At 45.8% G+C, this 26,570-nt stretch overlaps 1 protein-coding gene across 3 annotated transcripts; it reads left to right on the top strand.

Annotated features, from left to right (window-relative positions):
• TADA1 (transcriptional adaptor 1) lies at positions 1-24,886 on the top strand. 3 transcript variants are annotated; one of them, XR_003262687.2, is made up of 9 exons: positions 1-172; positions 308-399; positions 1,306-1,371; positions 9,459-9,556; positions 12,582-12,791; positions 14,539-14,690; positions 15,681-15,843; positions 16,869-18,742; positions 21,455-24,886. XR_003262687.2 is itself a non-coding variant. In XM_026123381.2 (8 exons), exons 1-8 carry the CDS (start codon positions 99-101, stop codon positions 17,019-17,021), a joined length of 1,008 nt encoding a protein of 335 aa, XP_025979166.1. In that variant the 5' UTR covers positions 1-98; the 3' UTR covers positions 17,022-24,886. The 3 variants fall into 3 exon arrangements, 1 of the variants encoding a protein (XP_025979166.1); XR_010390129.1 differs by having other exon boundaries at positions 19,202-24,886; XM_026123381.2 differs by having other exon boundaries at positions 16,869-24,886.
• The last annotated feature ends 1,684 nt before the right edge of the window (positions 24,887-26,570 follow it).

The following is a 26,570-nucleotide window of genomic DNA, read 5'->3' as shown; positions in this document are numbered from 1 at the left end:
GCCGGCGGCCCGGCGGGCTGTCACGTGACGGCGGCGCCGGGGCGCTGTGCGGCTCCCGGCACGCTTTGCGGCGTGGCGGGCGGGGGGAGGCGTTGGTGATGGCGACGTACGTGAGCGAGCTGGAGGCGGCCAAGAAGAGCCTGAGCGAGGCGCTGGGCGAGAACGTGAAGCAGTGAGTGTGCCGGGACCGCGGCCGGGGCTGGGGGGCTGTGTTGCCGCCGCAGCGCTTCGCCGGGGCCTGCGCGCCGGCCGGGCCCCGCGGCGGGTGGGGCGGTGCGGGCGGTGCAGCGGTTCGTGTCGCCCGCAGGTACTGGGCGAACTTGAAGCTGTGGTTCAAGCAGAAGATCAGCAAGGAGGAGTTCGACCTGGAGGCGCGCAGGCTGCTCACGCAGGACAACGGTGAGCGGCGCTCCGCGGCCCGGCAGTGCGGTTTTGCGCTGTGTAGGTAAAGCGTGCTGTGCAGGCAGCCGGAGAGACTGCTTCTGTGCCACTCCAGAGACGCAGAGCTTTCTGTGTGGTGCTCTCTCTTTCGTTGGGGCTACATTGATGCTCTGGCTGAAGTGAGGGAGGGAAATCCAGACTTCACCGAGGCAGTTGCAGGAAGAGCTCCTTCCTCTCTGCCGGTGGCTGGGTGGAGCTCTGCAGGGTGAGAGTCCTCTGTAATCGCCTTAGTGCAGATCTGCGAGCGCTGGCTAGCATTGCTGAGAGTGCTGCAGGAGCACCTGACTTCCTCTTTCCTGATCCCTGAGGGGAAGGGCAGGGAGCTTGTCACTTCTCTGGTTCAAAGGCTAAAGAAGATGCTATAATCCTCTGACTCTGGTCATAATTACTCATTCTGCGTTTCAGTTGCCCTGCTGGGAAGTTGCATCTTATTAGGAAACTGGTTGATTTAACTTAACCTTCCTGGTGCCAGCTCATTTGGGCGGGGGGTGGGGGGGTAAGCAAACCAAAAGCCCTGCTACCAGCAATCTCCATGGGAGAAGGGAAAACCGATATTCTCTTGCACTGACTGAATACACTGAACTTGGTGTGTTGCATGTTTTAAGACTGGATTTCTATAATTCATGTGGTGAAGTGGCTGGCCGGAAGTGACTCTTCTTGTGCCATGTAATAGCCTTTTGTTAGGATGAAAAGCGTCTCCTATGTAGGTTTTGGGTCAAATGAAAAAATCTTTCTAAAAATGTAAATCGAAAGCGTGACTAGCCAGCTAAATGTGTGGGGAAAACCTGACTGTGGAAGGTGTAGCAAGCTACTTTGAGACCGCTGGACTGATGTGTTGCTAATGAAGTGTCTGTCTTTACACAGTCCACTCTCACAATGATTTCCTCCTGGCTATCCTTACCCGATGCCAAATCCTGGTTTCTGCACCAGGTAAGTCCCAAGAAGATTCATTAAAAATAAACAGATAGCAGAGCTTTCACACATGTGTGTTTAGTACTGTTTTTTTAAATATATGTATAAGGCACTCTAACTTTCTGGGCCTCAATGTTCATGTTCTTTTTGCCGTATAGTAGATGCTGTGTTAGGTGGTAGTGATCCAGATGACTTCAGTAGAAACACTTTTATCAATAAACTGTATACCTGGTTAGAAGCCAATGCTTTCGTTTGCTGTTTGCAATATGCTGTTTTGATTTCTAGATTGGGTATTTGTTGGGACACAAGTGCTGAAAGCTGAAATGCAAAGGGAGATACTGCTTTGCTGTCTTTGAAATGCTTTGCTTATTGCTTCCTATTTCTTTTGGACTTGGTCATACTTTTTGTTCTCTCTGATATGGATAACATCTTGGGGGAGCTGGGTTTTCCTGACTGATCTTGAAATCAAGTATATATGTGACAGAAAAATGCTTACTATGCATGCCTACAGTAAAGTCTTAATTGAGCCATAGCCAATTACTTCAGCCCTTTGCAGCTGTGATAATTAACCTCTTTAACTCTCTAAGTGTTTAGAAAGGTTGTTGTCATGGTGACAAGATAGCTCTTTTGAAGACTGAACAAAATATCTCCATCTAGAGATCTGACGTGAACAATAATTGAGCTGCAGTTTAGAACATGAAAATGCTGCGTGGTTAGGGAGAGAATGTTGTAGCTGTGGCAGGCTAAAATCTGAGAAATGAGGTTTTAGAGATGAGAGAGTGCCTGACGTAGCTGGAGGAAGGAAAAATGCCAAATTTAGAGCTCTTGTGTCATAACGGTTCTTCAACTGTACCAGCTGGGATAATAAAATATTACCTCCCCTCTCAGAATTTGCTTTGTCTGCTCTTGAGCTTTACAGGCACCTCTTCTGTCTCAGCCTGGTCCTCTTTAGCTGTCTGCACTCATGTAATTCAGAAGATTTATGTCTAAATCCTGCTGCTTGTTGCTTCTGCCTTACAGTGCTTACAGCTGGATTATAAAACAAAGGTCAAGAGCAGGAATTCCACTGTGAGTTTTACCTGAAACAGCAGAGCCTAGCATGTCTTTTGTCTAAATTTCTACAGATCTGGAGGTCTTCCAAAAGCGATTTCATTCTATGAGGCTTATTATTAGTGATTATATCCTAATGATATCCCATAAAATACTTAATATGATACAAAAATAATGCTATGAGTTTTCAGTATTTACTAGTTAAAATAAGGTTTTTTTTTTAAAGTTAGGAACTAAAAAGTTGTTTAATTTATATTTAAAAAAGAAAAAAACCTCTCTTTTTCCTTGCTGAAAGTATGTTGATGTTTTGTGACTCCTGTGAAACACTGTATATGTGTGGAACACAACTTGTCTTATATTCCAAATCTTCTTCGGAATGTTCCTGCACATCCTCCCCTTCATTGCCAGTCTCTTGGCTGGTAGCCCGTCTGTATCTCCCCCATCCCTGTTTGCTTAATCCAGTGCTAGTGCACACGCTCCCGTTGAGTTGATGGGAACGGACGTGGCTGCGCTTTGAGCCTCAGGAGGTTCTGAATGTGAATGATGCAGGTGTTTGCTGAGTGTCCAGACTCTCTGGCATCACTTTTGAGCTGTCAGTGCCATCAATTCATGTTGCAGGAATTGACTCCAAACTGATGCTTGAGGTTAAGGAATATGTTGCCAGCAAATGACATATGTTGTGTGCATTGGAAAGAGGCTGAAGTCATTCACCTCCTTTTAGCACAGTTGGTTTCCTAAAGTACTCTTAGCACGATGTGAGGTAGAAAGGATTTATGAGTGGTAAAGTAGGACTTCTGTCACGTTGTTTGTTTCTATATGCTTGTTTTAGTTTTAAGTTCTTGATGGAGCTATAGCAAAATGTTCTCTCGTCTGGATTTTGTGACTTAAAGCTATGTTCTTGAAGGCTTGTGCCTCTGAAATCTCATATCCTGCCCCCTGTTCCATTCCTTGAGACCTTTTATGAATACCTGTCTGTGTGCCAGGAGCTGGCTTTCTATCCCAGGGTTTCCAACGCTAATGACAGAACACCCCGCAGGTCTGTGGCCATCTTCTGTTCTTTGGCTTAGACCTGTCCTACCAGTGGTAGATGGTGGACATTAGTGGACACTTAAAGTATAGAAATAGGGCACTAATGCAGTGAAACTCCCCTGATGTATGTTGCCAGTGTTCAGAAATTTGTGGTTCATATATGCCCTGATTTGGCACTGCTTTGGATTTTTTTTTTCTTTTTTGTTTTCCTTATGCACTTTCCAATTGTTTTCTGAACCCGTGGTACTAAAAGCTTGTTCAGTGTTTTATAGTATAGCAAGGTTTACCTCACTTGGCAAACAGTCGTTTCCTATCCATCATAGGTATGGATAAAGTTAGGGCATTCCTAACTTTACTTTTTCTCCCACCCTGCCTTTTCTTTTCCAAGCTGACAAATCCTAATCCTAATCTACTTTGTTCATGCATGGAGCCCTTTCCATACCTTTGAGCTTTCTGGTCTTCTGTTATTGTTCAGATTTTTGTATTCAGGGTGCAGGCATGCTTTGGCTTTATGTAGGGACAAAGCAATGTTCTCTCTTGCTGGTGTTTGATTCGCTTTTTGTGATGACTACTGAGCACAGAGTTGATGTGAACATAGTAACAGAGGTCACAACCTAAAGGTCTTGTTTCTGAGTGACAGTAGTTAGGTCAGAGCTCATCACTGTGTGGCTAAAGTTGAGGTTGTTTATTCCTGTGTGGACCACTCTATGCTTAACTGTATTGAATTTCATCTGTCAGTTTATCACCCAGTCATTTAGTTTCATGCAGCTGTTCTGCAGCTGTTTGGACAGGCTTCATCTTTACCAGCTTGAATAGCTCAGATTGTCAGCCAACTTTATTAGTTCCCCATTACCCCATTTTCAAGTCAGTCTAGGAATGTGTTAAAAGTATGAGCCCCAGCAAAAAGCAGTGTTGCACTCCCCAGGTGCCTTCCATATGCTGTGAAAGCTACTCATTCTCTGTTAACCTTTTTAACTTCCAAGTCCTTGCAAGGACTTTGCCTCTTGTCCTATTCAAGCCTACTTCCTCTAAGAGCCCTTGAACCTGACTTTGTAATGCTTCAGCAGATTGGCAACAGCATGTAACCAAGTGCTAGTGCTAGCTGACCAGCTACCTTACTAAGTGTTGACTAGCTGGCGACCTCCAGTGCTTCCAGGCAGGCTTTTGTTGACTTGGTGTCTGCAGATCTGTATAAACCATCTTGAAAAAAATCAATTTGATCCTGTCTGTGTTCTTAAGACGTGGTTTGGTGCTTGGCAGTTAACAGTACATGCTGGTAGTCCCTTCTGGAGTCTCTCTGTTTCGATCTCCTCAGTTGCCAGATTTATGCAGATTCTTCCAAGGACTTTGGAGCTGATATGTGCTGCGACACGTCAGTCTGGGTGCTGACTGGCTAACTTGTAGATCTATTACACATGTGTTTTACTAGACAGTCTCCTGTACATGGCTTAGTGACTTGTGTATGCAAGTGCAGTACAAATGGAATACTGGATGATATGTCTAGAGACTTTTTTCCCCTAGATGCCTGTCTGACATCTGTAGTTTCTGTGTAAAAAAACAGACAAACAGAAAAACCCCTGAAAGCTAACAGGGTCTTGTTTCCACCACCATCTATTATGTAAAAGGTGTTCACTTCATGATTCATAGCAACAAGTGATTTTTAAAGAAGTGCACTTGATGTGCTTGGCATGCCATCACAAGTGTTGCTGATGCATGTAGTTTCCACCCTCATGTGAGAGAGACAAGGAGGAAAAACCATCTTTAAAATGCTATTTCATATTTAAAAAAAAAAAAGGTGGGATTGGTGTTACAAGCACACTTGATATCGTAGCATTTGGAGTAGGAAGCCTTGGAGAAGGTGTTTCAATACCTGTTGAACCATACAAACAAACCCACTTGATCCAAATTTTGCTACCTCTGGTAGTGGTGGTTCTACCTGGGCTTATAAGTGAAGACTGGGTGAATGTGACCCTTTGGTAAGAAAGAAGTCTTTCCACCTCCATCTCTTATCTGCTTAGGCTATTGGTCACACAAACTTCAAGTCCCAATTCAACATCCTGTGTGACACAGGACATTTAGGACTTGGTAATGGAGAGGGGGGGAAGGCTCTTATCTTTTCAGTGAAATGACCAGTTTTCTTTAATATATGCTCAGCTCCTGCTGAGGACACAGCAGGATCCTGAGGAAGCACTGCCTGGAAGATCCTAAACCTGACTTTTCTGTCCTTTTTTTAAAAACAAGTGATGATGTCTCTCCATCCTGGTGTAAAGGTATCCAAAAATACTTGAGTGACACTCAGTTGCAGCATAACTGGGCAGTTGTGGAAGTGCCTGAAGGTGAGATGAACTTCCCAGAAACATGCTATCTAAAATACTAGGAACTGCCTTAGTGCTGGTTTCAGGTTGGCTATATTAGCCTGAGTGGTGTGGCAGACTTCCCATAACAAGAAAACTGTTGTCTTTGGTATTCTCTTTTTTTAATGATGTTTTCAAAAGTTCTTGTCTGAGATTGTCTGGAGTTTTCTCTTCTGAGAGAAATTCTTTGAAAAGTAAATCCACTTTAGAACCTCTTAACCTTCATGTATCTGCTCACTAAGCTTATTTTGTTTGTGGAAAATTGCAAGTAATCAAGTTAGCAAGATTTCTTGAGTTAATAAATCTCACTTGGTTACCTTCCTCCTTAACTAAAAGTTAATTTAATAAAACTTAAACAACTGCAAGCACTTGAGTTAGTGATGAAAGCATATAGCTTATTTACTAATAATCTTGGGCCAACTAAGAGTTGGTTCAGAGAGTTGAAACTCTTGCCAGGATAGCAGGAGTGTTTTATTATATCAGGGTTGCCCTCAGGCTTTGCTTTAAGGGCAAAGTATAAAAAAGTGCCAACTGTGAGAGACAGGCTCAGGTTGCCTGTGTGGTGCTTCTCTCTGGAGAGTGGAGAAGAGAGTAAAAGGAAGAGTGTGAGGAAGAAAACAGGAGTGTGAATTCCTGCCAGAAGAGTTATCAGAAAATATTTGACTAAATCTTCACCCTGTGAGAAGATAAAATACTGAAAGTCAAATAAATGGTGAGGAGGAAAGAATGCATATTTTCTGTGCCTGGCTGTTGTTCTCTGTGTATCTTGGTCCTTTCCTCCTGTGCTTTGCTGTTTCAGCACAGCAGGAAAACCCGACATATTCTGTCTGGCCTGTCTGCTGTCATCACCACAGAGACGTGGCAGCTCTTAGAAAAACATTCTTATCTATTGCTCATCTTTGAGAGCAGTTCAGCAGCCATTGTTGATCTGTTAACATCTAATTCTCTTGCTGGCAGGTATAAATAAATAAATACTAATATCTCAAGTTTCATGCCTAAGCCACCCCAGCCTTCTCATTTGTGGCCAGGAAGGCAGATACTGTTTTTCTTAGAATAGTGGCGGGAAATTTTGCTTTCTTCATTTGGAGCCAGTCAGGCTTATTAATATGAAAACCTAGAAAGGAGCCAAAAAATTCTGCCCTGGGCTCTTTGTGAAGGGAGATAGGAAATTGTAGCTCACCCTTTCCTTGTTCTAGATCTGGCTGCATTTTTGTTAAATTTGCAAGCTCAGACTCAATAGAGTTGCATCTTTCTGACCTATTATTAAAGACTTAAAACTTAATGCCATTTAGTTTAAAAGTCTTTTTTTTAGTCATTTTTAAAACTAGGACTCTGTTGTAACCTATTAGACATTATATCAGATAAAGTGAAGGGTATTGTGTTTGCTATTTCTGCCACTTTCATCCAGGCACACACTTAGCTAAGGATACTTTGATAAGTGAAGCTACGAAAGAGCTGTGTGAGACTTCTGACAGGGAGGAAGGCCTGGAATGGATAACATTACAAGCTGACAAGAGAGGCATTTTTACTGGAAACTTTGAAATGGGCCAGGCAATTTCTATGTTTGTCCTTAACACACCAAACCCTTTCTTCCTAGAATGGACTTGACCTAGTATGCAGGAAAGGAGAAGGAAAGAAAGGATTTTTCTGTAAAGAGCAAAGTGTCTTGGAGGGAAAAGTAGCAATATTTTGATATATCCTAAAATGTAAATCTTGATATTTCAGTGGAGGGCAGCAGTGGTCCATGGTAATTGTCCGTGATGCTTTCCCATACTGCTTTGTTAGCAGGATATTCTTGATGGACAGTGACATAGTGACCTCACTTTATGAATCTAAAAGATAATAATTAGACCTTCTCCTAATTCCCTGGAATTGACTGTTAGATTTTGAGATTTTGACAACAGATTTCCCTGTAAACTGTATGGCTTTCTCATCACTAAGAGGAGGTAGCTAAACTTTGTATTAAAAAAAAAAGGGGGGGGGCAGTTTATTAAGGGAGCGTATGCCATGTCTCTAAATGTGTAGGCTGTTTCTAGCCTCTTAGCCTCTTAACAGCTGATCATTCATAAACTTCATCTGCATCCTCTGTTTTAGCCTTATCCTAAAAATTCATCTTTTAGGGTGTTTTTTTTTCCTTCTTCATGGCACAGGACACTATGCTTTTGGTGCACCTTTGAGTGTGTGAGGCTACTTTAGCCAAGGACTTCCAGCCAGCCTTATTCTTAGAAACAGGGCTGCAGTATAATTATATTTATGAATTCCAATTGCAGCAAATTAGATGCAGTTGCAGGAGCCTTGGGCAAGCAGATTGGTGTGAAGCTGGTCTCGCAAGGCCTTGGCAGGCTGTGGTGACAGGTGAGAATAGCAGAACTGGCCGAGTGTTTGTCAACGCTCAGCACTCATGCTTGAGGTAGGCCTGTCTGTGAATGGTGAGCCATGGGATGGCTGCTGTGATGCGTTGCCCAAATTTGGAGGGAATGGCAAATGTCATCTTTGGTTCAGGTCTGGCCAGAAAACGTCTGAGGCTTCACGGTGCTGCCGTCAGTATTGCCTGGGCAGCAGAAGCCCAACCTCCCTTTCAGAGCCCACTGGAGTGTCTTTCAAGGCAGGTTGTCTGAGCTCCCTGGATTTGGCCCCAGTGCTGGGTACACTGTGCTCAGAGCTCCAGAGGAAGAAGGATGCTGATTTTTCTGTGCAAAACCAAAGTAAGTACTGGTGAAATGAAGTAGAGGTTGTTTCTGTAGCCACAAGAGGGCGGTCCGGTCTTTGGGTTGCAGGAAGTGCTGCTACTTTCTCACTGTCAGCAAGCATGTAGGCATTGGATTCGATCTCCTCTTAAGTGCAGATGTGCACAATTCTCATTCAGATACAAATCTTGTAAACCTGTTGGTGGCAAATCTGCTAGATTGTCCTCGCCAAGAGCTGTATGATTATCAAGACATGGCTTGGCCTGCTGTAGGTGTAGCTAGCTGTCAAACAACATACAGTGGATTTTTGAGCAGTCTCAAGGTGGCAGTTTTTACTTATTTATTTATTTTTTCTTGATATTATGCAGTAATCTTCCCTTGCTGCTTGCCGGTAGCACACAGTTTAGAGTTCACTGTTCGTATTGGTGTCATCCTGTTCCTGGGCTCCATGGCCTTTGCAGTTCTCCCACCCTGTCCTTTCCACTTGAGTGCAACAAGACTGATTGTCTGTGGTGTTTAATGAATCCAAGACAAAGGCTGCTAAAGCTGATGGGGAAACTGTAAGGGCAGATGTAATGGGTCACACTGCCTGTATTGTCCAGGCTAGCATCTGCCCTGATCCAAGATTGCCCCTCAGGGCAAGTACCTGCTGTTTTTGTGACAAAACATGGCTTGTTACTTCCTCATGGCTTTCCTTGGAGGCTGTGCTCATCTCTCTCCTTCTACTGTTAGTTTTTATGTGGTGTGCAGACAAAAACTTCTACTGAAGTAGGGGTCTTGAGTCAGTGGGGCTAGCAAAGGATGAGGTGGGCTGCTGAAAGAGTTCTGCCCTGAGAAGTTCTTGTGGTTCATGGCTGTGGGTTTGGATCCTAGCTTGGGGGCCTAGGGTTAGAGTTTTTCATGTTGACAGGATCATCCTGGCCCTAAATCAAGTGTAACACCTGTCCTTTTTTTTTTTTTTCCCCCCCCCCCCTCCAATTCATAGAAGGTGCAGGATCTCTGCCATGGCCAGGTGGCTCTGCAACTAAACCTGGAAAGCCCAAAGGAAAGAAAAAGATTTCTTCAGTTCGACAAAAATTTGATGTAAGTGCCTGTGGTCAAGTGGTCTTAGCTGTTCAAAATTGTCTTGGTGATGAAGAGGTCTGCATGGTATATGGTCTTCATTACTACCGGGGTGGTGAAAGCATTTCATGTGAAATGGCATATGTCAGATTTGTTCCAAGTTGGAGCAGGAGCTGGGAGCTAGTAGCTGCTGCTCTCTCATGTGGAAGCTTCTCCAGAAGGCTGCAGCGTGTCCTGACTTTAAGACACCAGAAAATACATGGAAGAACACTTGAATATCAAAGTTGCAAAAACTTTTATTTCAGGAACCAGGAAGGAGCAGCCCTTGCTCTGTGGCCACTCCAGTAACACTTGGACAGATCTCTTATAGGCTGGTTCATCTTTCCCTTTCTCTGTAATCTCTTGTTTGCTTCATGGTGCTGCTAAGCTCTTGAAGCGACAGTGACTTCTTATTTATTCTCAGTCAGGCAAAATTCCTTGAAGCATGATGCCCTCCACAGGACTTTGTACAGTCTGAACGGTTAGAAGTAAGGTGTTTCTTAAGTGGAACCTCTTAGAGGGCTTAGTTGTTTCAGAATTGAAAATGCCTTGTAAAAACTCTCCTCTGCAAAGTTGCTATCTCCTGTTGGATGGGAGAGAAACACACAAAGTTCAGTTCTTTTTTGAAGCAAAGGCTCTTTACATTGATCTGATATGGTGACGAGCCTGTTCTAAAGTTGTTTCTGTGCTGCCAGATGAAGGAGGCATGAAGGAGGATTGGGATGGGACCTGGGAAGGATTTCATGAGCCAGCCTGAGTCAGATAAACAGCTTGTTGAAAGGGAGAGTGTCTGCTCTCCTCCTGTGCCAATTTTGTCAGGTGTCTGACCACACAGTGATAGAGTTTGGGTCACTGACAAGGTAGAAAGCTGACCGCTTGACGGGGGGAAAGTGTTTTTGTTGCTGGTTTATTCAGCTGGATCTAGCATTCCTTGTGATTGGATGAATGCCAAAGCCAGTGCAAAGGAAGGAGGGACAGCCACATGGCTGAGAGTAGGGAAGAAAGCTGGGCGTGTGAAACGTCCCCCTTCTACAGCTGTGAGAAGTTAACTTGGCTCAGCCAAACTGTGAACCACACTTTGAGGCACTCTAATTATATGTGTGCTTTGTAGAAGAGCTGTTGGAAAGGATCATGAATCCAGCTGAAGGCTTATTGTATTCAGAAACTGCAAAAATCCTTTGTGCTGTTTGCAGCTGTGACCTGAACTTGTCACAGCAGTGTGTGTTGTTTTTGTTTTAAAATTTCTTGCTTATTGCTGAAAAAGTTACAACGATCAAAGGAGAGTTTGATAAGCTGTGGTGCATGGTGGAAGTCTTGGAATTTGGTTTACTTGAACACTCCCACATTTTATCACATTTTTAGTATATGTTTATACACGTGTTCCTGGAACATTTGGTGGTAAGTACTACGTAAAGTGTCTGCTATTAGTGGAATTCCTCAGTACTGTGAACTTAGAAGTGCCTTAATTTTTGTGGATGGTTCCCTCACTGGTCAGAATAACAACTGTGTGAATGATCACAGGTTCATTCCATCTGGCTTCTGCTTTCTCAAACCTTGCTCCTTTTGGAGTTGCCTACATTTTGAAAAAATATTATTTTTATTTTTATTTTTATTTCCTCCAGGCATACAGGAATGTAGCTTTCCTGTAATGAAAGCCTAAGTCTTCAGAATTACTGGGATGAAAACTTTTCACATTATTAGTAGGTGGATTGGTTTTCACTCTGACTTAAATGCCACACTGGCCTTTGAATAAAGCAGTTCCCCTTTCTCTCCTGAAACTGAGACATCAGAAATCCACTTAGCTTTGTATTTCTTGTTTATATTTCAAGTATGGGTTTATCATGATGCCCTGTAAGAGCCTGATGGGAATTTTTGTTGCAGAGCAATGAGATCTGTGCCTTGCAGAGCTGAGGAATAGGAGTTCTGGGAGTACTTCATGAGCAAGTGCTCTCTTGTTTCCTCGTGGGTCAGGGCTGGGCTGAGCAGGTGTATGGGACCAAGGATCACCAGTTCCTGTTGGCTTTTTTCCCCTACCTGGAGACTGAGGCTTCCCAGAAGCTATCACAAGTCCTTTGCTAGCTGTAAAAGGGAGTTGTTTTGGAGTGTGCGTGGCCCAAGAACTGTGGGTTTCCACCTTGTGGTATGAATTCAAGTTGTGTGGTGGATTTTTTTTTCCTTTTTTGCTTTTCCCAATAATTGAGTTAGTCCTGAGTAATAGCCATTTTCCATCTTAGAAACAGTGGCTGCTCAGTAACACAGTACTGCTTAAAGGAAGATGTGAAAGTGCATGTGGAGACTAGAATACAAGATCCAGGACTGGAATTTGGATAACCTGTTGCATTTAAAGCCTTAGTCTTTTGTGAAAAATGACTTAAGACCTTTAAGGATCACACAAGCTTAGGACCATCATTTTATCCCTTGGTAGGAAACTGTATAGTTAGTAATTAAATACATACCTTTCTTACTGTCCAATAGCGAAAAGCTTCTATACAAGAAATGACGAAGTAGATGAGAACTCTTCTGTATGGAAAGCGTGGCTGAGAGGTGTGAAAGTCCATAAAATCATGACTAGCCTGGATAGGTGGATAGGGATAAAAGGAACAGTGATCACATCTGAGAATTCCAGAAGCATCAATGGAAGCTAGCAAGAGGGAAGTACAGAGCAAACTAGAGGAGATGGCTCTTCATGGAGGGCATTGTTACACTGTGGAATATCTTGCTGCAGGATGTCATGGACACCAGAGATTTAGATGGTTCAGGGTGCTACTGGGCAAGTTCACAGGCTGTTAAATAAAAGGACACTAGCACTGGCTCAGGGAGTTTTTCGCTCACAAATTGTTGGGATTTGGGAGAGTATCTTGGGGGTGAATATTGCTTTGTTTGTCCTACTGTTACGTATTTCCTTAGGCACTTGCTTTCCAATTGGAGAAGGGATGTTTGGCTAGATGAATCAAAGGATCTGACCAAGCATCTCTCTTCTTGTGTTCTAATATTATGTTGATAACAGCATCGGTTCCAGCCTCAGAATCCGTTGTCTGGAGCCCAGCAATTCGTGGCAAAGGATCCTCAGGAGGACGACGATTTGAAGCTGTGTTCCCACACTATGATGCTTCCTACACGTGGCCAGTTAGAAGGAAGGATGATTGTAACTGCATATGAGCACGGGCTAGACAATGTCACCGAGGAAGCAGTGACAGCTGTTGTTTACGCTGTGGAGGTGAGACTGGGCTGGGCAGCAGTGGCGTTCCCATTATGCCAGCAACAAAATGCTTTGTGTGCAATATGGAGGTAGTGCCCCTGGGGGGAGGGGGCTGTTTCTCTGATTGCCCAGTTGCCATGGGAGAAATAAGATCAGAATCAAAGGGATTCCAGATGTGTGGCATCACTGATATGCAGTCTTGGATTTGTGCCTGCAAGTGTTAATTTTGAAATATTTGCCTATGAAGAACTCTAGACACACCTGAGAGCCTGGTTTGGAAAATGCTGTTCTTGTCATTTGGAAGCATTATCAGAATGGCAGCTCCAGTTTAAAGAGTTCTATTAAAAAATAATCCATTGTGGGCAAAAATATCTGTCGTGGAAGCAAAGTGGCAGAATTGTGTAATATCTGCAGGTGAAGGGCCTGCTGCTGCTGTGTTTGGCCATCAGTAGTGTGCTTCCTGACATGTCTCAGTTGGGACCATGTGATACCACCACTACTTGGAGCTTTGGCTTGTAGGTGGTTTCCCTGAGTCACAATTTGGAGGCCGACCTGAATTCCTCATCCAGGAATGAGGCTAGGTTAAGAAGCAGTGCCTGTTTTTTTTTTTTTTTTTTTTTCCTCAGAGCACTGCTTCTCCCACAGTTTCAAGGTACCTGCACAGTCTGAAAAAGAGCAATAAGTGGCTTTTTGCTGTAGTTTTATGGCAAGTATTCCAGTGTGAGTGTAACATCTGCTGCTGATAATTAAATTCTTTAACTCTCCTAAAGAGATTTGCAGCTGGGGATTTCCTGGCATTTAAGAGACCTCTCTGACATAGGAAGCAGCACATCACATGTTAAACTACACGTCACAGGCTAATATGCAGTGTCCTCTTTGTCTTTTCTTCTTATAAATAGGATAATGTTTCTGTGTAAAATGGTGTAATGAACTGCTGACTTGACATTTTGCTGGTTTACAAGAATAAAGCAGAAGAAAAAGATAAACTAATGTAATAAGAAATAATTGAAAAATTCCAGTGTTAGAAAGATGATGTTTGTAAAATGAATTGTAAGTTCAAGCACAAAATTGTTGGCTGGAAGAAGGAGCACTGGAGGTCTTTGGTCCCATATCTACTTTGGGGCTGACTATCCTCTGCACTAAATCAGGTTGGCCGTGGCTTTGTCTAGCCATGTCCTGGAAACCTCCAAGGATGGAGATCCCCTACCTGTCCCAGGGTTGTGCCACCCTCCTGGGGAAGAAGCTTATTCTAATGTCTGACCTCAACCTCTACAGATGCAACTTGTGGCCGTTGTCCCTTGTTACATTGCTTGCTGCTGCCGAGAAGAGTTTGGCTGTCATCTTTGTAATTTCAAGTAGTTTGTAGGCCACGGCTAATTCAACTTTTATCTGACTATATTGCTGGTTTGGGAGGTTGCCTTCCCCCTGTGTGCAGCCCCCCCAGATTAAGAAGAAATCTCTGAAATTATCTATCTGGACAGATATATAATGCAGTTCACTGCCTCTTTTATAATCCTTTCTACAAAGAAATGCTAAGTATAGTGAGGAATTCTGAGATGTCATGTCTTCTTTATCCAACTGTATCAGGTAGTTAGAGCGTACTGTATGCTGTCCAGATTTTGGTTCCCTTACATCTTTAGGTCCCTGTGGCTACTACTCGTGGCAGCACTACTTCTGTCTTGCCAATTGGTGATGCACTTGTCACAGCAGTAGCTTGGTAGGATGAGTAAGTCAGTATATGTAACAAAAAGGTTTTTCATTGCAGAACCATCTCAAGGATATTCTGACATCTGTAATATCCAGGAGAAAAGCCTATCGCATGAGAGATGGCCATTTCAAATATGCCTTCGGAAGCAACGTTAACCCTCAGCCATATCTGAAGAACAGTGTTGTTGCTTATAACAATTTAATTGAATGGTAAGGAAGCTCAGCAGGCTGTTAACTTCAAATGTAACTTGCTAGCCCTGAAGCTATTCCATTGTTCAGTTTCTCTTTCTACCTAGCAGCGTCTGTTAGTAATGCTATTTAATTTTCACGCACTAAGAAAGGAGTAGTACAGGGGACTGTACTGCTAAACAGGAGGAAAGATGTGGGGATTTCTCAGCAACAGAGTTTAGGACAATGTTAAGTCTTTCTTCCTTGCCTGCACTTGTCCATCAATTTATGAAGCTGAGCCCTGGCACTCAATGTTTTGTTAATCATGACTTGTTTGGAAGCTGTAGTGAGTACCACAGAAATGCTGCTGGCCTCAGGGAAGCGGTCCTGGGGCAGAAGAGCCCTGCGTTTGGGGGGACACCTCTGTTGTACCATAGGAATGGGGTTTCAGTGAGGTTCTGGAGGACCCTGCCATTCTGTCATTTGCTGCATCCAAATGTATTACAGTTCGTTGGCAGCCCTTTCCATTTAGCAGAGCTCCAAGGTCATCTTGTTTTCCAAAGTGTCAATGTCAAACAGCTTATGCTGTGTATCTGGCAGCATGTGTGTGTTTGTCTATCAGAGTTGCTCTCAGTTGGCAGGAGATCGTGGGTGTGTTAAGAATTGGTTATAGCACTACAAACACTACAGATGCAATCCACTCCAGACAACTCTGTCTAACAGCTCATGTCTTTTAATTTCATGTTGTGGGTGCCTCACTTCTTATGTTGGGTGGAAGCTGGTGGCTGTAAATAAAAGTAACAAAATCAGCATCAGTTATAAAGCAGGTTTGATGTTGGGAATCAATTTGCACTGATTTTGTTAAAACTGGAATTTAAAGATCTTAATTACAGCTGATATAATTTTGTGTAGACAAGGCCTAAATCAACTAACAGAAAAGTAACACAGCAGGGGCTTGGCCCCTGAGCTTCACTTGCAAAGCTAGTGCATTTTTTCTCAACTGAAAAATTTTACTGCCTGTTCTCTCTGCAGCCCTCCAACCTGTGTGGCACCTTCTGCTGGTCAGAGTCTAGCTCCCCAGCCCCCACCCGATGATGCTGAGCAGCAAGCAGCTCTACTGTTAGCGTGCTCTGGAGACACCTTACCAGCTTCTCTCCCTCCGGTGAACATGTATGACCTTTTTGAGGCGTTGCAGGTAACTATTCACATTATGCTGTGTTGTGTCTCAGAGCAGTGCTGTCCTGAATACCAGCTGCCAGTCTCTCAGATCTGGTTTAAATACATGGAGGTCTCCTCCTACAGTCTGTTTCCTTCTTTCCCTCTCAAATTAACAGTTCTGCTCGCAGCCAGTGGCTTTGGCTTGCTCATGCCATTAGCTAAATATTGGTGCACAGTCAGCCCATGCTCTGATGCCTGTTCTGCTCCCCTCTATGAGAGTGTTGGTGAAGAAATCCCTCTCTTTCCTTATGGCTGCCATAGGAAGGGTGAACTCTTCCTCTGTATCAAGACTGCAGTTATCATGCTGGAACTGATCTAGACTGAGATTTTGACAGAAATGCAGCAAAATGATTTGCCTGGCATGTTGCATTTCTCTTCATGTTCCACCTGGGTGCTTAGAGGAGTAATTGGTTCCAGCATGCAGACTGCTGCAGTGAGTTACCTGTGATCACCCCAACCTTGGGTGGGCTGGATGCCCACCAACCTCAGGTAGGCTGGATGACTCTTCTGTAGAGATGGCTTCCTGTCCCTCCTTCCCTCTTCATCAGTCCTAGGGATATGCATACTAATTTAGATGTCTAAGGCTAGCTGCAAGAAATCTTCCCTTGATCTATGCTGTTGTGAACAGGCCTTGGGGCTTTGTCTCAAGGCTGTGGCAGCAGAGTGTTCATTGTAAGAGCTGTGACCTCAAGAATTCATGTCTTATTTTTGGTCAGATAGAGTTGTTTGACCTCAAGATTTTGGAGCAGAATGATTTTTTTTTTTTTTTTTTTTTTTTGCCTTGCCATCTCACCTCCTCACCAAACACTGGAACAAGCATTTGGTCTGTGTGGGTCAGTGTGGCAGTACTGGCAAGTTACAGCTCTCCTTGCGTGTGACATCCTGCATTCTTGCTCTGCAGGCCTGGTTCTCTGCTTATCCTGTAGTAGAGGCTGGTTCTGCCTTGGGCAGTATGGGGAAGTGAGTATGAAAGCATGAAACTTTTTTAACATGTATCTCCAGGTGCACAAAGAAGTTATTCCTGCACACACTGTCTATGCTCTAAACATTGAGAGAATTGTCATGAAACTCTGGCATCCAAACCATGAGGAGCTACAACAAGATAAAATTCATCGCCAGCGTCTAGCAGCAAAAGAGGGTCTCCTGCTCTGCTAGAGCCAGGAGGCACGTCAGGCCTCAGATTGCTACACTGCAGTTCCTTGGACTTGACGCTGGGATGCTTCTTACAAGCCTGTGTCAGCATTTCAAGGAAGACGTAAGTTATGAGTCACCTTTTCCTATGGAAATATGACCGAGTTGTGGTATACACTTTGTCCGCTTAATCAGAGCGGTGTGCTGTGGAGTGCTTGCAGCAATCCCACTGAACTGGAAAGGGGAAATGAGATTTGTTTGTAAAGACTGTTTTTTAGGAAAAATAAATGTGAGGGTGGAAAGAGTTGTTTTTAAAGAAGATGTATTTGTGTTTTCACTTGTGAGTGTGTGGAATCTGTCTCCTCATCTTCCCCTCTCAGGCAGTTTCCCTTCTGAGCACAGTCTCCAGGGGCTTTGTCCAACTTCTGTTGCAGTTGGTGGGATGCTTTCCATTCACTTCCCTGGAAACAGGATGGACTCTTGGGAAGTGAAGATATGTAATTCTGTAAGGTGACATTGGAGGTTCCCCTGGTATAAGAGGAACAATTAGAAAATCTGAGAAAACTAGCTAGAAAGGGACCTTTCCTTTTTTGCCTTGTCTTTTGAACTGCTTTGTATTATTAAACACAAAGATGTACACTGGCTATCATAGGAATCTCTCACCAGTTACCAAAATGTGTGTGTGGGGGAACCCCCCCAGATTTGTGAGTAATGTTTTCCTATCAGCCTGGTCCCTCTCTCTCATCCCTGTCAGGCAGTAGTTGCGATCACATGTTGCAGGAATTTTCTGGACCTGTGTCAAGAGGCAGTCTCTTTGCCCCATCAGCACAGCCAACAGTTTGGCCATCCCAGCAAGCAGCCTGACCATCCCCAAGGGGGGACAGCAACTCCTACATACGTACGCTAAAGCCACCAATTCAATATCCTGGTGTTGCAGAGTCTTTGGGTGAAAGAGAAGCATGTAAAAGATATCTTTTATTACTTAATCAAAAAAAATACAGTCCCATCTGTACATGGGAGCCATGCAGATCTGTGTATAAAAGGGGGAACTCCACCTGCTTTATTTTGGGTACTTTACTGTCTTCATGAGTCAGCTGCGTCCTCCTCAGATGCTGAAGGGAACAGGCTTATTAAGCAGTTTTATAGAATTCTCATATTATAAGTTAATTTCTATATGACCTGTTTTTAACAACAAATATGCAGGTATCTCCCAAAGGATGAGATGGCTTTTTTTTCCTATTGTGCCATGGGGTGGGATCAAGACAGCTTGAAAGGCGAAGCATATGGCTCCCCTCCGTCCTGCTTTTCCTCTGTTTGGGAAGTGTTTGGATGGGAGAGCTGTAATCTTCCCCCTCTTCCTATGCAGTTTCCTCTTCCACATGTGCTGCCCCCCTGTAAGTGAAGAGGGAGCAGGTCCCCTCTAGCTATCTGTCCTTTTTGTAATTTCCTTTGAACCACATGACTAGTGGGTTTTTTGGGGTTTTTTTTTGGTGTTTTTTTTTTTTTTTTTTTTTTTTTGGGGCCAGAGTTGTTGCAAGGGGCTGTGCAGCTGTCACTGTGTTTTTGGTTTTCCTTTACCCTCCTTGAGGGATGTGCTCTGGAGTGAGGCACAGTGAGAGCCAGGGCCCATGCAGATACCGATGGCTGTCTGTGTGAGAAGAACGTTTTAGGATTATGAAGAAGCTGGGGAAGGCGTCAGCGGAGAGCTACCACAGGCCTGGCAGGATGAGAGCAATCGTGCACTGGTAGGTCACGTCTCCTGAAATACGGCAGTGTACGGTTAAGCAGGAGTGGAGCACGAGAGAGGAGACTGAAGATGTCTTGGTCCCCTTCTCCTAGTTGCCATTTTTTATTTATTTAAGCATACCTAACTGTCCAGAGTGAGCCATTAGCTCAGAATTTGACCCCAGTGGCTTTTACATGATGTTTTTTAAAAGCAACGTTGAACCCAGGTAACTGTATGTGGTGAGATCAGCAAGTCACCCAAAGTACGTACTCTGGGGCGTGGGAGGGGGATTTCCCAGATAATTGTTATGCTTCTGGTATAAAATGAAAGCACTAAGTTTGTTTGCTAGAAACTTTGGGGCAGCTCTGAGGATTTCGGGTCTGAGGGAAGCATGCAGCCTCCGACAGTATCAGGAGTGAGTTCTGAAACAAAATACTAAGCACAAGAAGCGCCTTTCTCTTCTGTTTGCATGTGCTAGGAGGAAGGCTCTGCAGACAGAGCCTTCTGCTCTGGAGAGCTGAGTCATCAGTTCCACACTGAAGAAATGGGTTAACCAGGACACCTGCTACACAGCCAAGGCCTGAGTAAGGAAATCCTGTCAGCCCTATTTCACAGATCGGAAAATGGAGTGGCACATGTTCTCAATGCACTTACCCACGAAGTGTGAGATCTGGTGAGAAGTGGTGCTACTTCTCGAGTAAGTTAGTTGGAAGGGGCATCTGGAGGTCATCTTGTCCACCCCCCTTCTCAAAGAAGGGCTAACTTCAAAGTTAGAGCGTGTTACTTATCTCTGAAGATGGATGTGCCACCGCTTCCCTGGTCACTGTTCCAGTGTTTGACTGCCTTTGCAAAGTTTTTCCTTGCTTCTAGCCAGAATTTTTCATGTTGTACCTGTGCCTGTTGCCTTTCGATCTTTTCCTGTGCACATCATCTTTGTAAACCCCCATTTGAGAGCTGCAGACAACAATAAGATCTCCCTTTCACCTTCTTTTCAGGCTGAACAAACCTGTCTCTCTCTGCCTTTCCTCCTATGTTGTGTGCTTCAGCCTTGACCACCTTTGTGGCCTCCACAGCACTTGCTCTGATACATTACTGTCCTTGTGCTGGGAGCCCAAACTGGACCCAGCGCTCTGGATGGCCTCACCAGTACTTGGCAGAGGGGCAGGAGCCCTCCCTTTACCCTGCCGGCTGCACCCTTGCTCGGGATGTTAACGGCTATATTGCTGCCGGGGTGCACTGCTGGCTCCTGGGCAACTTGTGCCCCTGGATTCCCAGGCCGAATTCTGCAGAGCTACTTTCTAGCCGGTTGTCCCCAGCCTGTTCTGCTGCAAGGGGTTATTCCATCCCAGGGGCAGGACTGGCGATTTGCCTTTGAACTTCTTAAGGTTTCTCTCAGCCCATTTCTCCAGCCTGTCTAGATCGCTCTGAATAGCAGCCCTGCTCTTCAGTGTGTGAATCGCTCCTCCTAGTTTGCTGTCATCTGCAGACTTCCTGCCTGTATCCTCCATCCCATCATCCAGGTCATTAATAAAATGTTAAACAGCATCAAACCAGTATTGACCCCTGAGTGTTGGCCCCACTATTGAGTGCCACTGGCATCCAGTAGCCAGCTGGACTCTGAACCCCAAGAGTAGTACTCTTGGAGACCTGCACTGAGAGCAGGGTGATGGTATTGATATATAGCCATACCCCTTGTGTGGGGCTTTCCCCCCACTCTGGGAGAGCAGAGAGGGGAAGGCTCTGGGCAATCTGCATTAGGTCAAGGGCTGCTTGAAGTGGTGTGGGAGGTGTGAGCTAGTGTCCTTGAGGGACTTTGCAGTGTCAACTGCCTTGTCTGTGCGTGGAGGCTTTTTGGCTGCCCTAGGGAGTAGGACAGGCAAGAGGGCAATCTGAAAATCTAGTGGACTATGAGAGAAGGAAGAGTTGGTTCTTGTGAGCTGTTGGGCTGATGGCTTTCACTGCGATGTGGTGTATGTGTGTGTTCGCTGCAGTAGTTAGTCCTGTAAAATGAACAAGACTGCTGAATTTCAAAAGGGTGGCTCAAAAGAGCGCTTGCTTAAATTAGGTTTGGAAGTGTCCCTGAAAGATTCATCTTCTGCCCCAAGACCCATCTAGTCCCTTCTCTGCTTCTGGCTCTGTAGCAGACTCGGCTTGACCTAAACTTTTCCTGACGGATGTCACCTTAAAAGCTAATGATGGAAGCTTTCTCAGTTATCTTAAACAATCTGTTCTGCTGTTCAGCTGTCTTATCACTGGACACTTTTCCCATAGTCTTAAACAATCTGTTCTGCTGTTCAGCTGTCTTATCACTGTACACTTTTCCCGTAGTCCTCAGCCTTTCTTTGCATCAAAGTCTGTTGCTCTAGCTTAGACCTAGAACTTCTTGTCCTGTTCACCACAGAGCACTGTATGGAGGGATGGAAGGCAAGAAATGGCACATCATCTGCCACATCTTCAATGGCAAGAGTTGCATCCTACATGCTTAATCCAGTAGGAATCTTGCAATGTGCTGTAAGTCACCACTCTCCCACTGCAAATCCTAAGTCCTCAAGAAGCTGCAAACTACCAGCTGCCACAGGAAGAGGGGGGGAAAAAGTGCTTGAGAGCTCCACCTGACTCCCCTTATGGCCAGAGCTTTGCCTAATCTTAGGAGGTGGCCAATGCCTCTGAGAGAGTGGAAAGCAAAAAGAATCCTGTGTGTTGGGTTTTTTGTTGTTTTGTTTTTTTACAGTTCCAGCTGCCAGACCTGACCTTCAGTCTGACCAAGCCTTTCCAGCTGGATGCTGAGGAGGGTCCTAGAGGCATGAACACATCCCTCTGTAACACCCCAAATGGCCAAACTCTGATGCTCCTGAAACTGGTGACCTGCATCCCTCGTTCTCCAAACCCATGCTGTGCATTGACATAGGGGAAAAACATCTCTTGTTGCTGCTTCAGAGCAGAAATCTGAAGCATGGCACTTGTTATCGAACATGCACTGCAATCCACTGCCTTTTTCTTAGTTTAGCTGTTCCCGTGTCTCCTTCCAGCCTTCAGTCTTCTGCAGCTGAGGTGGGATTTCAGTTGTCACCTCAGTTATTACAGTTGTTTGTCTTCCCTAACAGAACATCTTGCTGCTGTAGAAAGCAGATTTTTCAGCAGAGAAACTTAACTGGTGACTTTGTGCCGCCTTCCTCGTACTGGGATGATCTTTGTGTCTAGGATACCTCTAGCAGAGAGGAAAATGAGGAAATGAGAATGCTTGCATTTAAGAAGAAACCACGAACTCTGCATTTGTGTGTCACTTAACTCTGAACACCAAGGAACCGAAAGCTAGGACTGCGGAAGTGCCCTGCTGTCCAGCAGCGCCAAACTAAACCAAGAAAGGAGACTTTCTCTTGGGCTTCCGGGGGTGGAAGGAAGCATGTGACATATTGCTGCAGTCAGGAGTTGTCAAAGAAAGTCTCCACGAAACAGGGACTCTCTCCTCAGTTCTGAGAAAGCAGCTGCAGAGAGAGGTTTGTGGTGGCTGTTCCCTTTCAGGAACTTGTAGGTGATGATGGATGTGTCTTGCTGGCCTGAAATGACGTGCAGAAGGGTTTGCAGGCAGCGCTGCAGCAACAGCCTGATGCCAGCAAGCTTCCCCCCCCAGCAAGAGGCACAGCTCATGCTGCTGCAGGAGGTGCTTTAGCAGCATAACTTCAGCTGGCACCTAGAAGGAAATCACTTCTGAGAGGTTTGTTTGTGGTGTTACCTTTCTACACCAGTGTGGCTACTGGCATGGTCTGGTTGGCAGGAGGAGAGGAAGAATTCACCAGCCTGCCTTGCAGTTACTGCAGCAAAATTCCTCATGTGCCGCTATAGATCAAAAGCAATCTCTCTCCCTCTCCTTCCCGGCAGGGAGAGGCAGGTTAGAAAAATTTGTTTTAACTGTTCGCCACAGCCCTGGCAAGAGGTGGGTAAGGTCCTGCTGTGAGCTGCTCCATGTGCTTCCCAAGAGCTTATGAAACTGCTGTTGAATGTCACACCCCTCTGGAGGCTGGAAAGCCAGGCGGTATCAGGTAAATGCACCCTTTGCGTCCCTGAGAAGGTCGATATTCTCCACGCCCTGAGCAAGCACAAACATGTGCACCCCAGCAACCACAGGTTTATGGAAATGTCCCCTGCTTGGCACCGCTGAGGACTGCTTGCACAGCAGCTGTGAATTAACAAAGAGCATGAAGCCAGGCCATGGACATTAGTGTCTTCAGCCCTTAGATATCTACCTTCCTCAGGTGTAGAGACCTTAGTTCACACTGCAAGTTGAAGCCAGGGCACTTCAGGTTCTTTTAAGACTTTGCATCTCCTGAGGAATCCTGTTAATTGGCATGGGCATCCTTATGGAGACACGGCTTGAGTGAGGGTGTGTAGCAGTGACACAAATGAGATGCGGATTTCTTCTAGGTCAAACTCAGGCTGCAGGCCACCACTAAGCCGCTTCCATTATCTGCCTTCAGCCCTGGGATTGAGTTTGATTGTGATCAAAGGTACTAATCAAATGCTGAGTTTTCCTTTTTTTCTTCGTAGATAACAAAAGGCCAAGGCAGGATCACGTTATAACTGGGCTTGGACAGAGAGCTTGTATAAAAGAAACTTTTCACTGAAAAGTGTTTCATATAAGTGAAGCTTTTTGTGGTATTTTCAGTTCATTTCTTGCCAGGAAATGAGTTTATATGTCCAGATAACATCTGGCCGATGTGGGTTGTATGGCTGCAGACCATCCCGAGTCTGAGGATGCTCATGTGCAGCACAGGCAAGCCAGACTTGGGCTTTTGTTCTGTCTGAGGGCAGTTTACATTAGGGCAAATGGTTATGCATTTGAGCAGTATGAGCTGTTTCTGGTCCTCTGCTTGGGGGGTTCAGCCTCATGCAATAGTGGGGCTATGGTCTGTGAAAGAATTATAAACCACTGCTGATGGAGCAAGTGTCAGTTCATGGCCCTGTTTCCAGCTCAGGGGCGTGCATGCAGTGGGGCTGTCCCCATTGCACAGCCTGTGAGCAGAGCCCTTCGTCGCACGTCTAGCCCTTACTGTCACCCTGAGGGAACCGCTGCCAGGAGCTGGGGTGGACGTCTGGCTGGCAGGGCGCGTGACAGCTCACTCTCTTCCCTCTGGGTTTCGTAACAGGGTAACCACTGGAGGAATCCTCTCTAAAGAGGTCTCATCAGAAAGATTGCAGACATCAGCTTAACTATTGTCTCTCTGGGTATGTGTTGTAATGGTTGGTTATCATTAAAAAGTATTGTTTCCATTTGAATTTCTGAAACTTCAGTTTCCCGTTGGTGGGTTTTGTTATGTCTTTGAATTTAAAAGCTCCCAGAATCAGATATCTTGTTCTGTGCAATGACACAGCCACTTCTGAAACTTCTTTTTGATAAGAGAGAAGGAGCTGGGTCTGCTTTCATCTTGCCGGAAGGGCTGCTGTCCTCACCACAGAGCAGTCCATAACCTCTTTAAACCCTTTGCAGGTTTTTAGACGTTGTTTTGGAGTGCAGGAGCAATGCTCTTGTACAAGTCCTAGCAGTGGTATGGGTGGTACAGGTAGGCAAAGGCCCACATCCCTTATCCCTCTTAATGCACAGTCGGAGATAGTTTGCTATAGCATCCCATCAGGTGCTATGACTCTGGCCGAGCAGTTTTCCCGAGCAATTCCTGACATTGTCATCATACCACAGGTAATTGTAGAAAATCCTGTTTGCCTTTCAGTTCCATCTCAGGCTGCACAGTAGCAGTAAAGTCCCTTTAGGGAATAGCCTTCCACCTAGTTTTGTTTTTATCTCGGGACTAGATGTTGGTCTCACAGATGTTGCAGGCAGGGTTTGGTGTGGAGCCTCAGCAAGGTGGCTGGCTGTGAGCTGTAGGAGGTCAGCCTGATTCTTTCTTTGAATTGCAGACATGATATTCATATTCTGTTATTAGGCCATTTAAAATGCTGATGGTAGCAGATACTCTGTGCTGCTCTAGGGAAAAGCAAAATTTCAGATGTTTTCCACTGAGACTTTCATTTCTCACCAAAATGCTATTTTCTCACCAGAAAGTGATCACAAGGCAACCTAGCCTGCTTTATTTTCATTTCTGGCCCCAAAACTCCTATTCCAAGTTGTCAAATCTGGTTTTTATTTCTAAAATAAATCCTGATGCTCTTACCGTCTTGCAGCTTATTGCAAAGTAATGCTTATCCACCAGCTTCCCCTCCATCCTCCCCCCTACCTCCCCATCTTGCTCCCTTAAGGCCAAAAAAGGGGATGCAAGAGCATGGCTGTCCTTCAGCCTGGGTGTGCTGGGTGGAGGTGGAGCCCTGTTGTTCTGCATGTGGCCAACAGCTTGCACCAGGGGCTGTGTGGCGAATGCTGCTGCCTACTCCAGGCTGCCTTCTCTGTGGATGCCTATATAGGGAGCACCTTTGGGTCCAAAACCAGCAGCTCGGCCTCCCAGCGCTCATTGTAAAGGCTTGGTTGTTAGATGTAACCTTGCCCTCTGGGGTTTAGCAGATTTTTTGCTTTCTTTTTTTGCTGAAATCCCTTATGCCCTGCAAAACATCTCAGGTACAACCCCTGTGCATGGGCTTCTCTGGAGCTTGTGAGCAAGGGCTGCAGGAGAGTGGGGGTGAGAGTGAAGGGAGCAGAGCCCCTGTGCCTGGCCAGTGCAGGCAGCAAACTGCAGAGCCTGGTGGCTGTTGTCCTGCCAGGTCTGGCTGTGGGGCAAGGAAGGAGGCCACATGTGCACCTCACTCTGTGCCCGGGATGCTGCGTGGGGCTTGCCTTGGCATCCCTGCTGCCTCTAGCAGGCACCCAGAGCTGCCAGGAGCACTGTCCACCCTGCGAGCCATCCAAGGGTGCAGCAGCCACAGTTCAGAGGACTTCTGAGATGTGGCTCTGAAAAAAGGCACCCCCCCAAAAAAAAAAAAAAAATCCTTGGGGGAAAAAAATCAAATGGCTACTCTTCTGTCCAAAACCACTTTTGTGATATGGGGCCTAATTAACGATGTCAGCAGCTAATCAAGTAGCTGCGTCCTCCCTGTGGCAGCGGTCCCCTCCCGGCGCTGCTGGTGGTGCGAGGTGTGGCGAGATCCGGCCAGCTTGCCGAGAGCCGGCGGAGCATCTGCCTCCTGGGCTGCAGAGGGCTGCGGGACGCCTGCGGCGGGGCCTGTTGCCCTGCGCTGCCCCACATTTGAATCTCGAGTGGGTGCCCCCGCCGGTGCCACCGCCCCCACGCGGGGCCGACCGCTGCATCCTGAGGCTGTTCGTGCACCGGCTGCGTTATCCCTCCACTTCGGCTTTCTCAGTTTCGCTCCTGCCGGCTGCGAAAGCCGGAGCCGGTGACGCATTCGAACAGCGCTCACGCAGCACCCGAGATCAGGCATCCTGTTTCCAAAACAGCCAGTGCAGCCCCGCTGCCTTTGGCATCCATGTTCCTAAGGGGAAACGGAGGGAACTTGAGAGCCAGGAGCAAAAGGGGAGGAAATGGGAGGGCAGGAATTTTCTTTCCCCCCCGCCCTTTTTTTTTAAAGAGTATCAAGACGAGACAATGTTGTGAGCAGCAAGGAAGGAAGGGTACAACATGGCCCCAAAACCTGTGAGGATTTGGGGCAGCGCTGGGTCCCCAGGGTGCTGCGTGGAGCAGCCAGGGCTCGGGCTGCAGTGCACAGGCGCAGCATGCGGTTGTGCAGCTTCCCGGCGGTTTCCCGGTGCTGCAAACCCAGCCAAGGGAGGCGACCGCCAGGAAGCCCATCACTGCTACCAGGCGTCCCTCTGTCCCACGCAGGACCCCCTGCCCTTTCCTGGAGCTGCCCAGGGAAATACAAAATGCAGGGCTTGCTTTATGATTTTT

Source organism: Dromaius novaehollandiae, chromosome 8 (genome assembly GCF_036370855.1).
Source record: "Dromaius novaehollandiae isolate bDroNov1 chromosome 8, bDroNov1.hap1, whole genome shotgun sequence".
NCBI lineage: Eukaryota > Metazoa > Chordata > Aves > Casuariiformes > Dromaiidae > Dromaius > Dromaius novaehollandiae.
Note: the sequence above shows the minus strand (reverse complement) of the source record. Positions and strands in the feature narration are given on the sequence as shown.

Coding starts and splice junctions, on each gene's coding strand:
- TADA1 (XM_026123381.2), top strand. CDS start 99: ATGGCGACGTACGTGAGCGAGCTGGAGGCGGCCAAGAAGAGCCTGAGC. Junction 400..1,305: donor GCTGCTCACGCAGGACAACG/GTGAGCGGCGCT, acceptor GTCTTTACACAG/TCCACTCTCACAATGATTTC. Junction 12,792..14,538: donor CTGTTGTTTACGCTGTGGAG/GTGAGACTGGGC, acceptor TTTTCATTGCAG/AACCATCTCAAGGATATTCT.